Here is a 13,961-nt window from a genome sequence, read left to right on the forward strand (position 1 = left end):
AAAAAAAAAAAAAAAAAAAAAAAAGTTATGCTACCACTGGACAAGTATTCATGAATTATTTAAGATCAAAGTAAGCAATAAAACATAAAAAAACTAAAATAACAAATCAAACGTTAGACGGCATGTTCATCTGCTATACATAATTGAGGATGCTCTTTAATCCCCATCTGATTTAGAAAATATCTATTCATCAAATATCTACTCTACTAGTTATATTACAAGAATCCAGCCACATGAAATAGAAAAATATCAAATATCACCAGCGTTGATAATAAAACATGACAACCTGAACAAGCAGAAATATTGCTATGGTAACACCATTGTCCTTTGACATCAGCGAGCATCATCCCTCTGGTGCTCTCGTTGGTTGTCTCCGTGTCCCCAAGGGGGGGGGGGGGGAGAGGAAAGGGGATCATTCTGGGTTGTGCGGCAGATGGGGAGGTGTGTTTGTATCAAGTCAGATGGCGGTGTCCCAGAATACAGTTGTCTGCGTGGGATAAGGAGGAGGGCGGATCTTTTTGGCCCCGCTGCTCTTCTTGCAAGCCGGGAGGACCGAGGCGCTTTCTTGCTTGCACTGGCTGCGCTCGTGATGCTTGTCCTCACTCCTGTCCGGGGGAGGCCTCTCCAGATACCTCTGCAGTTGAGGATGCTGTCTGGAGCGGATTTCTTTGCAGAGCGTTCGCTTCCGCTCGATCTGCTCCAGCATGGTGGTGTCGCCACAAATCCATGGCATCTGGGGCATCTGAGGGGAGGGGGGGGGGGGCAGTAAGAGGGTATCAACTTTACTGAATCAGAAGGCCGGTGACAACAAAATGTCCCGGAGTCCACAATTTGCTTACTTGCCTCATGTTCCAAATGCCAATTGCTTTGAATTTGAAAATAAAAAGGTAGAGTTCCTGTCACCAACGTCCAACATGAAACACTTCATGCCTCCTCAACAGAAATCTATGACTCAGTGTTTCACATTCCTTTTTACCGTAACTGTTAACTGAATGACTCACTATAAAATGACTGTATCAATGAACTAAAAGATACAAAACGATTGTTTTTGATAACCATATTTGTCCCCTTTTTGTATTAATTAACAAGAGTATGGAAAACTTCAAAATATATTTTATTGTACATTTAAAAGAGATGTGCGTTTAATTTGGGTGAACTGATAAAAAATTGTAATTGACTGACGACCCTAATATATAAGTATATGCATACACTACAGTATGTATATGTGTGTATGTATATGCAGTACAATGTGGGCATTCATTTAGTTTTAAGTTGTTTTATAGAACGACATTAAAAAGCATTACATTTGATTTGATGATACCTGCAGAAACCCAGCAGCAGTTGTCGAGTATCTTTAAGTATGATTACTGCCACCGGGTTTGAAAAGCACTAAGGTTGGTTTGTGTGCATTAGTTAGCACAAAAAACATACCTAACATGCTCTACAACCCTTACAGGTGAACTTAATTTGACCTTTTGAAAACTATTGAATGCACACGTCAAATATTTACTCCTTTTTCTCCGTGTTGGAGAACAGCAAGTGGTGCAAAAATGTATTGAAGCACTTAATAGCTGGACATGTGCATTCAAAAGTTCATGGAAGATTTTAAGTTTACTTGTAAATTTTAAAGGGCATTTGAGGTTCATCCTGCAATTTCACCCGTAACCTGAATACAACTAACTTTTTGTACGGTAGTTTATATTATATATATATATATATTATTTTTTTGGGATAACTACATGTTTAAAGTCAGATGTGCTTACCTGGCTCTGATGAGCCTCTGCTGCTCTTCTTTGTGGCGTCCCGATTGGGGAAGGGTTAGCCGACATGGAAGGTGAGCGGGCATATTTAGGTGCTGCTTTTATATCTACAAAGACAAGGACACAAATGTGTTGTTGTAAAAGAGTTTTGCCAGGATGTATTTACTGAAAACCAAATGGAACTCCACTTTAGCAGTCAGAAAATGGGTATTGTTTGTTTGTGTCATGTAGCCCAATTTATGGTTGTGGAAAAGCTGGTGCCTGTATCAGCTGACTTTGGGCAAGAGACGGGGTACATCCAAGACTTGTTGCCAATCAATCGCAGGGCACATCTAGACAACAACTAATCACGTGTATTCACACCTATAAAAAAAATGTGGTCTTCAATTAACATGAATCTTTTGGGACTGTGGGAGGAAGGTGTAGCACCGGCAGACAACTCGGCCAAGCACGGGGAGAACATTCAAACTGCCTGAGACGAGCTTCAAACCTTGAAATCGGAGTTCAGTATAGCTCACCGCGGTATAGTTTGAATTAAGACTTTTCACTACTGTACTGCTGTTTCTTGATAGAGCCTCTTCTCGCCTCTCCAAGTGGTTGGTACACCAACAAATGTTTACCACTGTTTGATTAGACACAGATTAGGTGCATCCCACCACAGCCGTATATAGCTGTGATTGGTCACGCTGTGATTGGTCAGCTGCTGGTCACATGATATATGAAAGGGACGCCATCTTGTTACCCTGCTGAAACCGAGTTGGCCAAACTCTCTCTGTATACGGCTCTGCATCCCAACATAAATTCAACTATCACCGGTTCTTACAAGGTCGAACAACTACAGTGTGTACACTCTTGTTTTGTTTTTTTGTCAATTGGTAATTGAATGTCTGATGTGTGGTAACACGTTTTTGACCATTCGACAGCCTTTCCTACTTGTGAAAATGGAACCCAAAAAGATTGAGTAACCATGTCGACTTGAACCAAACAGTCCAAGCTGTAGAAGTGTTAAGGGTACAAAAACCAGTAGCTTTATGGGTAGAACACTAGTGACACCACATGGGTAATATGGTTTTTGTAATGGACCCTCACCATTTCCGGTGCCCACAGTCATCGGGGGGCTCCCAGTTGATCTGCTGTGGTGAGTAGGCGTGGTGGTGGTGGATGAATGCTGGCCCGGCACTGTGCTCCCGTTCCTCTCTTGTGCTTTCGACGAGTCCATACTCTGATTTGTTCTGTTCTCTCGTCGTGGCGTTCCGTCGGATCTATAGCCCCTTTCTTTGCTGTCGTACCTGTACTCCATCACAGTCGGACTCTTAGTGGTTTTGCCATCATACTGGTGCTGATCCGAGCCATTCTGACTTCTGTCCTTGCTGTCTCGTCTTACTTCGAGGCCAGTTCGGCTCAGATCTTTATTGTCCTGCCTAGGGAGAAGAGGAGGTGGGAGGTCTCCTCCATTGTGGATGTTTCGTTCTCTCCCTTCATGCTTGGAGTCAGATACATATCCTGCCCTGTCCTTACTGTTGGTGCTCCTTGGCGTCTCTTGTCTGGGAAGGATCTCAGGTGGCTGGTCTATTCTGCCCTCATGTTTGTGCTCCATATCGCTCCTCGCCCTCTCTTTGCTGTCCTGTCTGGATAATAAATCAGGACGGTAGTCTTTGCTATCATGCCTGTATTCTGAACCAGTTCTAAATCTGTCTTTGCTCTCTTGTCGGGGTAGAAGCTCGGGCGGCTTGTCTCTGCCTTCGTGCTTTGAGTCCACCCCATTTCTAACTCGCTCTCTGCTATCCTGTCGAGGTAACAGCTCCGGCGGCTGATCAAGCAGTCTCTCTCTGCTTTCATGTCTGCAGTCTACACCGTTCCTAGCACCCTCTTTGCTGTCTTGTCTTGGTAACAACTCCGGTGCCTGATCGAGGAGTCTCTCTCTGTCTTTGTTTTCCTGCTTAAGCAAAGACTCCATTCCGTGTCCTGCGCCCCTGTCCTTACTGTCTCGTCTCGGCATCAGGTCTCCATTGCTAATCCCTCTATCTTTTGAGTCCCTTCGTATCAGCAGAATAGGTTCCACGGAACTGCAGCTCCGTTCTTTAGAATCCCACCTAACTGGAATGGGCTCCACGCTGCTGTAGCCTTGGTCTCTGCCGTCCCTACTGTCTCTGCGAACAATTGGTGCGTCCATGCCGCTTCGTTCTTTGCTGTTGCGCCTGTGAGACAGAGACTCCACGGTGCTGGATCTATCCCTTTCTTTATCTCTGTCTTTTTCTTTGTCTCTGTCTTTGTCTCTGTCCTTGTCTCTGTCCTTGTCTCTGTCCTTGTCTCTGACCTTGTCTCTGTCCTTGTCCTTGTCTCTGTCTCTGCGATGAGAGGACTCTTTGCTGTGGCGCTCCTTAGAGTCTCGCTTGGATTCCTTGCTGTGACTGTGGCGTTCCTTGGCTTCACGTTTGGACTCACTGTGGGACTTGCTTTTGGACTCAGCTGTAAATAAAAATAAAAGGTATAATTAGAAATTAACTTGATTGAGTTAGTAAAGTATCCATATATATGTGTGTGTATATGTATGTATGTGTGTGTATATCTATGTGTATATCTATGTGTATATATATATATATATATATATATATATATATATATATATATATATATATATATATATATATATATATATATATATATATATATATATATATATATATATATATATATATATATATATATATATATATATATATATATATATATATACACACACACTTAAAACTTTTTTTTTTACATACTAATGTATAAAGTTGTCCTGTAGAATATCAATAAAATAAGAATACTGCAGTCTGGTTCAGATTTTTGCAAGTGTATTACAATTAGGGCTGGGGCGAGTACATATTTCATGGTATCTGTTCTCGCGACGGGTATTGATACTGGTATCGGTCCCGCTCTTGTGGCCGTTTTTCGGTTAGGAACTAACGGCTTAAATTGTTGTTTTGCATTTATTGACCGCCCCAGGTACCTCGAGTACGAAAAATTCAAGGGTTTTTCCTGTCTAGAGTACTCGTTTATTTAAGGCTTTAGCTTAGCGGACACACGGGCTACTTTTAATTTAGCCACTTATGTCACCAACACAAGGGAAGGAAGAAGAAGCGGATGTTACTTATTTGATTCAAGCAGCGGGAACGAAGGAATTGAAGGAGCGCTTGGATTGCGGAAATGGCGGCGATGACGAACAAGGTTTCCATAGGTCAACCTGCGGAAGGATCATTACCGGAGAGAGCGAGCGCCCGCTACTCTTTCCCATAGTTTCATTGTGTGGCTCATTAATTCTTCTGTAGTTGCCACAACTCTGCACGTCTCCCTTGTTCTTAAAAATGGGCACCAGCACACTTCTCCTCCATTCCTCAGGCATCTTCTCACTATCTAAGATCCTGTTGAACAACCCAGTCAGAAATTCTGATGCTCCCTCTCCTAGACACGTCCATACCTCCACAGGTATATCATCAGGACCAAATGCCTTTCCACACTTCATCCTCTTCAATTCCCTTCTCGGTCACCTCTTCTACTCTTTGTTCTCTCTCATTTTCCTCATTCATCAACTCTTCAAAGTACTCTTTCCATCTTCCCATCAGACTACTGGCATCTATCAACACACTTCCATCCCTGTCCTTTATTACCCTAACCTGCTGCACGTCCTTCCCATCTCTCTTTGCCTTGCCAACCTGAATAGATCAGTCTCTCCCTACTTACTGTCCAACCTAGCATACAAGTCCCTTGTTTGGCTTTTGACACTTCTACTTTAACCTTACGCTGCATTTCCCTGTACTCCTGTCTACTTTCTTCAGTCCACTTCTTCTTAGCTAACCTCTTTCTCTGGATCCACCAACTTATGCACCTCCTCATTCCACCACCAAGTCTCCTTATCTCCTTTCCTTCCAGATGACACACCAAGGACTGTCCTGCCCGTCTCCCTAATCACATTTGCTGTAGTTGTCCAGTCATCTGGAAGCACCTCCTGACCATCCAGAGCCTGTCTCACCTCCTGACCATCCAGAGCCTGTCTCACCTCCTGACCATCCAGAGCCTGTCTCACCGCCTTCCTGAAAGTCATACAACTCTTCCTTTTTCAGCTTCCACCATTTCATCCTCTGCTCTGCCTTTGCCGTCTTTGTCATCCTACACACTACCATCCTATGCTGTCTAGCTACACTCTCACCAACACTACTTTGCAACCACCATCTGTCCTTCTGCGTTCCTCTCCTGAATACCAAACTTGCCCATCATAGTTCCAACATTCAAAGTCCCTACTCTCAGTCCTACTATAATAATAATAATAACAATAATAATAATTTGTATTATTATTATTATTATTAGTGGTTCAGAGAATTAATGAATGGATGGATATTATTATAGAATAGCCAGTTCAGATTGTTGCATTACAATAAATTGTCCTCTAGGTGGCACTAACAACTTACAAAGAACCAAAGCAGTTTAAAAATAATCATTAAAATGGTTTGCTCACATTAGATTTTTATATGATTATAATGATGATTATTTTTTTATTGTTGTGGTAGTAGTAGTAGTGCCACAACTGCAATACATGGATGGCCTTATTGTAACATGCTTAAACGCTTAACGCCTCTGGCTGATGAAACCCCCTTCGTATGTCTTCTTCATGATGGGCTCAGATCCTCCCTCAACACTACTGTAGTTTCACACATTATATTCCTGTGTGTGCATGTGTAGAAACACAATCAAGGCATTGTAGCTCACCACTGCACATCACAAGACAGTGCTGTGGTTCTCCGCGATTCCTATATGGGCTCTTGCATAATAGTACTACCACGCATAGCCATGTGTCATATATGCAATCTGTATGCGCGTGTGCGTGGCGAATAGCGATTAACCAGTTGGTATGTGGGTCAAACTAGTTGTTGATGCTTGGAAGAGAGAGAAAAATGAAGATTCTTTGGTAAGGATTGTGCTTGTGTTTGCATTGCGATGAATGCCACCAGCTCCCACAGACACACACACACACGTGCTGTGCTGCTAACCAAAATACTTTAAAATGCCTGTTATGTTAAATAAACGTATGGGGTTCGACAATAGCAGCAAAGCTCACAGTTTTTAATTCCTAGAAATTGAATGTTTTTCATCTCATCTTTATTTTGATTTTGTGAAATGGATGATAAATCTGCGAATGAGCCTTACTTTGAGACATATAGTACATTTGAGTTCCATTAATGTCATTAAGACACCCTAAATTGCCTGCAGAATGTAAAAGCTGCAGCAGCATTTTGATTGGCTGAAACACTAAATAGACCATACAGTGATTGGATAGACAGGAGCATCTGTAATGCGCCGATGAGGTGTTAGATTGGAGTTGAGTGCCATAGCTCCATGCACATCAGGAGCGTATTGCTCCGTCGAGCGCCGGCATGTCCTGAGCTGTGATTGGCTGCTCTACCCGGAGAGAGGGAAGCTGCAAATAAGAAATGGATTTCTCCTCCGTCCTCTGTTGCTATGTCGTAGTTGCTAAGAGTACTGAGTAAGGATAGATGTCTTTGATGTCTGTACATCTAATTGTGTGCCAAAGAGGCCTAATCTAACACCTTGATCAATCAGAAACACAAGAAATGCCTCAAGTTAATCTAATATATATTATGATTTAGTTTGTACACTCCAATTGAAAGGGCTAGTTGCGATTTATGCAGAAAAGGTTGGAGGGATCTGCTGCCCGCGTTTCACTATAATCTCTTCAGATTTAATAATACTATCTGTATCAGACTTGGCTCACAGCACCGAGATTAAAACAAATGGAAGGTTGCATAGAAGGCCTCAAGCACCCACTATAGTCCCACATGAAAAGAGTGATTAAACTACTTAATTTCCCTTTTACCTAGTTTTCAACTTGGCAATCGAAACCTGGGTAAATAAGCCTAATGATGACTTGTTTTGGGCCAAAGGACATCATCTTGACCTGATACATTTAGACGTTGTTTCCTAGCATTGATACGTTAGATTATTAATACAGGTGGTACTTGGTTTACGACTGTGCCGACATATGAGGACTGATTTGTGCAGCGGTGTGAGAATGTATTCATCGCCTGGTCAGTTCTCGGCATGCTTTTGGCTTTCCATTTGTTTTTATTACTTCTAGCATTCTGGAAAAGAGCTGACAAAGAGAGTTCAGGTAGGACAGCGGTGGGTCAAGATGTTTGGGTTGCTATGTGACCAAGAGCAGTGAGGAAAGGATTATAGGTGGGTAAGTGAGACAAGCCAGGCTGTGTGGTTTTGAAATCGTAGCAATGACCAGAAGGTAGGAAACAGACCAAGATTCAAAGCAGAGTTGAAGATGCTAAAATTATTTTTGGTAGTGACAAGGACTGACAGGATCCAGATTGAGCTCATCAGAGGGACACCACAGAATTGAAGGTTTGGAGAGAAACCTGGAGAGGCCAGATCGAGTGGATTCAGTATATCGGTAGAGGGTTGCTGGAAATGGAGCCGCCAGGTAGGAGACAAAAATGTAGGTCAAAGTGGAGATTTATTGATGTGCTGGGGATGAATCACTGTGGCGAGCCCCTAAATAGGGTTAAGCCGAAAGGGAAGAACAAGTGTTTTTCATACAAACAATTACCGTAATTAGTGTTGGGTAGTGCTATCAACGACGCAGTGTACAAATTAGTTTTCACAATTGAACAGATCTCCATAAACCAAGGACCAAGTTTGCTATTGCTAGCTCTTACCACATTCAATGAGGGTGGACGATAACATTAAATTTTCAGGAAAATGTCTGAAATGACTTACTTTCTCCAGGCTCTTTGGATTTTCTCCCACTGGCATTTTTCTTCAGCATGTTCCTGCCGGTGGTAAACAGGTTGGTCAGTTCATCCAGCGGGCTCGTGGGAGTCCGCGAACGCCCCGTCGACACATTCTGCATGGAGCCATGGAGTCGTCCCCCGCCGTCTTGGGGCGGTGACCCTTTGCCATGAGGGGTGGCCGATGCGCTCCTTGGCAAACCCCCCGGAAATGGCATCGGAGCGTCGAACGGCGGCGTTCGCATGAGGCTCAATGGAGTGAGGCAGCGGCCCATGCTGACCGGGGATGGGCACGCCGAGTGGCTGCGTTGATAGGACGATGAGGTGGACGATTTGTAGAGAGTACAAGGCAGGGGGGGTGCAGACGAGCGCCCAGAAACGGTGAGGGTCGGCGTGGCTGTGAGCTCTCTACGGATGTGTGCAGAGGAGGGTGGTTCGGCAGAAGAGGTCGGGGATTTGCTGTACGATTGGTTCTCCATCATTGGCAATTTATTAACATCAAGCGGGGTGAGGGGAGACTCGTCCGAGTTGGGCGAGCATTGTGCCGGTGCTGGCGGGAACACCAGCAGTGGAGGCCTGTGAGTGAGTAAATTGGGAAACGGGGCAGGAATGTCACAGAAAGGAATGTTTCTCGGAGTGGAGCATCGACTGAGAGGTTCAGGGTCATACGGTGCAGGGGTAGGACATGCGGAACGACACCCCACTGGGTCAGTACGGTACTCCATATCATCCAGCATGGGGTACTTCATCTCCTCATACACGGACTCCCCTGGCTCCTCGTCCTCACTTTTCGAGAGTTCTCGCGCCCCAACATCTATCCCGCCCATCTCGATGTACACGGGCTCGTCCTCACAGTCGTCGGTAGGGCTGTCGTCGCTCTGCGGTGGCGAGGTATTGCGCTCGCACGGGGAGCACGTGCGGTGGAGCGCTTTGGCAGGGCACACTCCACCGCCACCGTGAGTTTTGATGTACGACTCGTCGAAGGAAACACTCAGTTGTGTGTTCGGGTTCCTCTTGGGTTTGGGCGGTGGCACCCGCCGGCAGTCTTCACTGCAGTCTTGAGCTGTGAGAGCGGAAGATAAAGACGCTTAGTTATTTTTGTTCTGTTATGACAGTCTGAACGGCTCGATTACGATTTTTATTTTTTTCAAATCCGACCTGGTTCACTTTCATATGTGGTCCGAGATCAGATACGTATCAGTTTTTTTTTTTTGCAACGCGACTTTCGTCTGAACGGCCAGGTCACGTTTTTCTGACCTGCAACGTCATCAAAAGTCGACTGAGAATCGTCCGTGAAAGTTGTTAAATTGATGTTATAATATTAGTAATTTAGCCATGCAGACGATTCATTTATTACACGTGGAAATGACATGACATCATCATCAGTGAGATGAAGAGATCGAAAAACCTTGGCTTATTTTCCCAAAATGCCTCCTTCCGTATCGCTCCTCTGTACGTATGAGATGACAAAAAAAAAATTGGCGTTTCGACGGACTTATAAAAGTCCGTGGCCCTGACACGCTGGACCATACGTATTTACTTTCGTAAACACAATGTTGGGAGTGACGTCGTCTCTTCTTCTGCGCATGTGGGTCACTTTGCGGGCGTATAAGTGAACGAATACACACAAAAAGTAGGATTTGACCAAAAAAATCCTAATTGAGCATTAAGACCTGCAGTGTGAACATAGCCTTTGGCTCCCGCGTTCTGCCTCCGACAGCACACGAGGACGACAGAACGTCTTCTTAGTAACTATGTTGGAGTTTTTCTTTTTTATCATAAAATGGCTAATTAATGCAATTTGTAAATCCTTGTGGGGAACCGAAACTAACTTGCAATGACTTCGGCTTCTTCTAAAACTGATGAAGAAGAAGCCACTTCCACCGGAAGTATGGTAGTAGAGAACCGTAGTCATGGCAACTTGGTTTCGGGTTGCGCAAGGATTTACAAATCGCGTTAATCCACCGGGATTGTGGCGTTGACTACAATGTGACGCAGGATTCAAGTTAGACATTTTAAAGTTTAAAAAAAACAAAACAACTTAAGGTAGCATTTAACGTAACGTTTCATTGTCATCGTGTGCTGTGGGAGGCAGAACGTGCTTCGCTTACACTAATTTCACCACGCTTATAGCGTATCTCCGAATGCAGCTACCATGAGAGAATGGGGATTTTGGACACAAACTCTAATTTTTGTGTTCTCAGTTTTTGTAAAATAAATTTCCCCTAAAAAAAATGGACATTTTTTTGACTGGCTTGACTTGGAAGGAAGTGAAATAGCAAGAAAACCCTCAAGATAGTAAGGTAAAACTGCAATAGACGGATTTATGGTCACAAGTGAAAACCCGCGATACTCAAGCCGCCATAACTTTTTTATTTTAGTTAGTGATTGTTTATTTCACCAGCAAATTAATTACAATTATATTATGATAGTGAAGAATTTTAAAGTGATATTAAAAAAAAAATTTTTTTTAATGGAGAATGTGATTAACTAGTTCCATTATTTCAATGGGATTTTTTGCTAGAAGTGACTGGCAGTTATGGCAATTGTGTCTGTTATTTTTTTTTTGTTGCTTATTTTTGAATGAATCATTGAATGAATTTTACGCGGATAGGCAGTGCAACACGTGTGGTTCAGTGGGTCAGATCTAGGTCAATGTGCATGGCTAAGAGCAGTATCTTGAGTCAGATATGTGGGAATGGCGGAGGCATATGCGTGTTTCTAGGTCACATATACAGCAGCGGAAGCAAGTATGTAAGTGCGGTTATCTGGGTCACGCACACAAACACGCTGGAGTATCCTTCTGATTGTGGTGACGTGGCATTGCAGTGTGAATCTCTTTTGATGTGGTGCAGTGAGCTTATATGTTGTTTCGCTCGGCCAGTTACTGCGGTAGAGCACGTCATCCCCTCAGAGTGTTGCACGTTACTCCACCGAACCGTCGTCATACAGTAAGTTGTTCAACGTGGGTTTGCGGGTCACATACTGAGATGTTTTTGATCCAGAGTGCCCCCCTTCCCTGCTGTTGGCGAGTGTTGCCGAGACCCAGATCATGGCTGAAAAATTTCAAGCTGGAACTTTTTGTGCCTTTAATAATTTAGACAGCAGATGGCCCAGACACACGCGTATACTTCCCATAACTGTATGACTCACCAGCATCCTGACACGCACAAACACAGACAAGACTGTACACATGCTCACACGTTGTGAGATGGAATTTAGGACAGGTATTGCGTGTTGCTCATATGAACTGAAATCCAGCTCATCTGCGACCCTTTTAAGAAACAAGGGATAGAAAATTGATGGGTGGGTGTACATTTTTTGTGTGCATTTTTTATATATATATATGTATGTATACTTTTCATATTTATTAACAACCTGCCTAGGGACCACAGGTGGAAATTAGCATTTATGCTATAACCAGGCACCAAGCATCTTTCCTGACTTTGTTTTTGTCAATGTGTTGTTGTGTACTGTCCATGTTCAAATAAATACATACCGTACCGCACCATACCGTACCGTACCGTACCATACCGTACTGTACCATACGTACTTTTTTGGATTGGTAATGGACTACAAATTAAGTACGTTTGGAAATATGTAAAGTATCACAACATAACTTCACATAACACAACGTACGTGACAGTATGCCGCTATCTCCCTGCATGAAATGATACGGTGCACTCCTGAACTGAATGGAATGCTTCGATAGAAACAATAAATGAAGCAAAATTGCGAGAAGGCAAGTTTGCTTGAGGTCAAAATGTGTTTTGAGGACCAAAATAAAATAACTAATTATCACTATCCGGCATTTTGGTTGTTTACTTTCGCCACAAACGCTTTCAGGTCAGAAATGCGAAAAGCCAACTGGGATAAATCCGACTTCCGACCTTCCTCGAATGAAGCATTAGTCCATTCATTTACGTACAAGTGTGCTGTCTCCCCAAGTGACAACAAAATTGCTGCAAAAATAAGTACCCGTATGGATCACTTAAATTCCCGGGTAAAATTTTGGTCCCAGTACGTCACTGGTGTTGATAACCATTCAGTTGAAGTTGTTGCAAGAGACAAATTGCACAACCTAACAAGATTTTACTGAGTTTTTGTGTAAACTGGCTGAATTTATTTTGATTGCCAAAACGGTTAAAAGACCAATTAAAGCTGTGGGCAGCAAAGTACAAGTGCTGTTGCTATTTATGGATATGTTTCTGTAACACACTTCATAGCTTCAATCTCCAAGGTCGCCGTTAGTATGAAGACGATGCTTATTATCATGAAAAGACAAATTAAGAACAATTCCTGTGTGGTAAGTCATAGATGATGAAATACACACAAGACTGCTTGTCTTCTGATTGCCTCATCTTGCGTTTTGCATCAGGGCACAAATTTTACACTAGGAAATCCCACAGCGCACCACTAAATAAAAATTGTAACTCCGTATAAACACTGCAATGATCATCTGGTCTCAGTTTAATCACAAATTTACAGTCCAATGGAAGAGCATTTAATTGTTCTGCCTTTCACAAACATGATTTGTTGTACATCAATTCTAGTTTTCGCACCACTTAAGTGAGACGAAATCATTTGGCGTGATGCACCTGATGATCTCTCACGGCACAGTAGTTGGGAATCAGGATTTCAGTGCGATATATTCTGTATATGTTATTAATGCATTTTAATGTGCGCGTGTGTTCCTTCAATCAACAGCTGCATCCTTCGCACAAACAGGTTTGCGTGGTGGATCAGTTTCAGCGCAGCTCGTGACATCTCCTCCTTTCTGTCCCTTCTCCTCTCCCTCGATTGCTCCTTTTCCTTACCCCCCCACCCCCACCCCCCTCCCCCTGTCGTGTTTACCCGCAACCCTGTACCCCCATCCTGAGGGAAACAAAAAAATCTAGGTCATTCACTCCTCCTGAATGAATTCTACTCCAGCAAGCTCCTCCCCTTCCCGCTACAGTGCACGCAACCCTCCCCCTTAGCCAGGAACACCCCCACAGCTGCGCCGTCATTGGCCGCGCCGCCTCAGACTCCGACATCTCCGCGTCCCCATTGGACCGCGTTGCGCAGGGATGTTGTGATTGGCTGTGCGAGGGGGGGGGGGGGGGTCTTGTTTCTGTGGGATGGTTGCCGTGGTGCCCAGGAAGATCTGTGCGCACACACGGACATCCCCACCAATCTCAGCCAGGCTGGGCGAGTCCTTTCGCATCACATTGGCAGTCAAGCATCCCGACTGAAATGGACTCGAAAACCCTCAGCAACCTGTTTTAGTTTGCGCTTACAACCTCCCAACGATATAATAGAGGACCGCTCGATGCAAAATGCTGGTTGGGGAAAACATTTTTTTACGCTTATTTAATTATACTCTATTAGAGCCTTTAGGACGCCGAGCCACCGATAATGATGT

At 43.7% G+C, this 13,961-nt stretch overlaps 1 protein-coding gene across 1 annotated transcript in view; it reads right to left on the reverse strand.

The window, feature by feature from the left end:
- The window catches only part of nyap2b (neuronal tyrosine-phosphorylated phosphoinositide-3-kinase adaptor 2b), a 29,366-nt gene continuing 15,405 nt past the window's right edge, over positions 1 to 13,961 (reverse strand). Inside the window, exons 4-7 of the mRNA XM_086086989.1 lie at positions 8,547 to 9,620; positions 2,850 to 4,229; positions 1,764 to 1,867; positions 1 to 742 (exon numbers count right to left, since the gene is read on the reverse strand). Of these exons, the coding sequence (XP_085943115.1) occupies positions 458 to 742; positions 1,764 to 1,867; positions 2,850 to 4,229; positions 8,547 to 9,620 (2,843 nt within the window). The 3' untranslated portion in view covers positions 1 to 457. The remainder of the gene's footprint in view (positions 743 to 1,763; positions 1,868 to 2,849; positions 4,230 to 8,546; positions 9,621 to 13,961) is intronic.

The sequence above is a fragment of the Leptonotus elevatus genome, chromosome 1 (assembly GCF_054856555.1).
Source record: "Leptonotus elevatus isolate MCC_2025b chromosome 1, RoL_Lele_1.0, whole genome shotgun sequence".
NCBI lineage: Eukaryota > Metazoa > Chordata > Actinopteri > Syngnathiformes > Syngnathidae > Leptonotus > Leptonotus elevatus.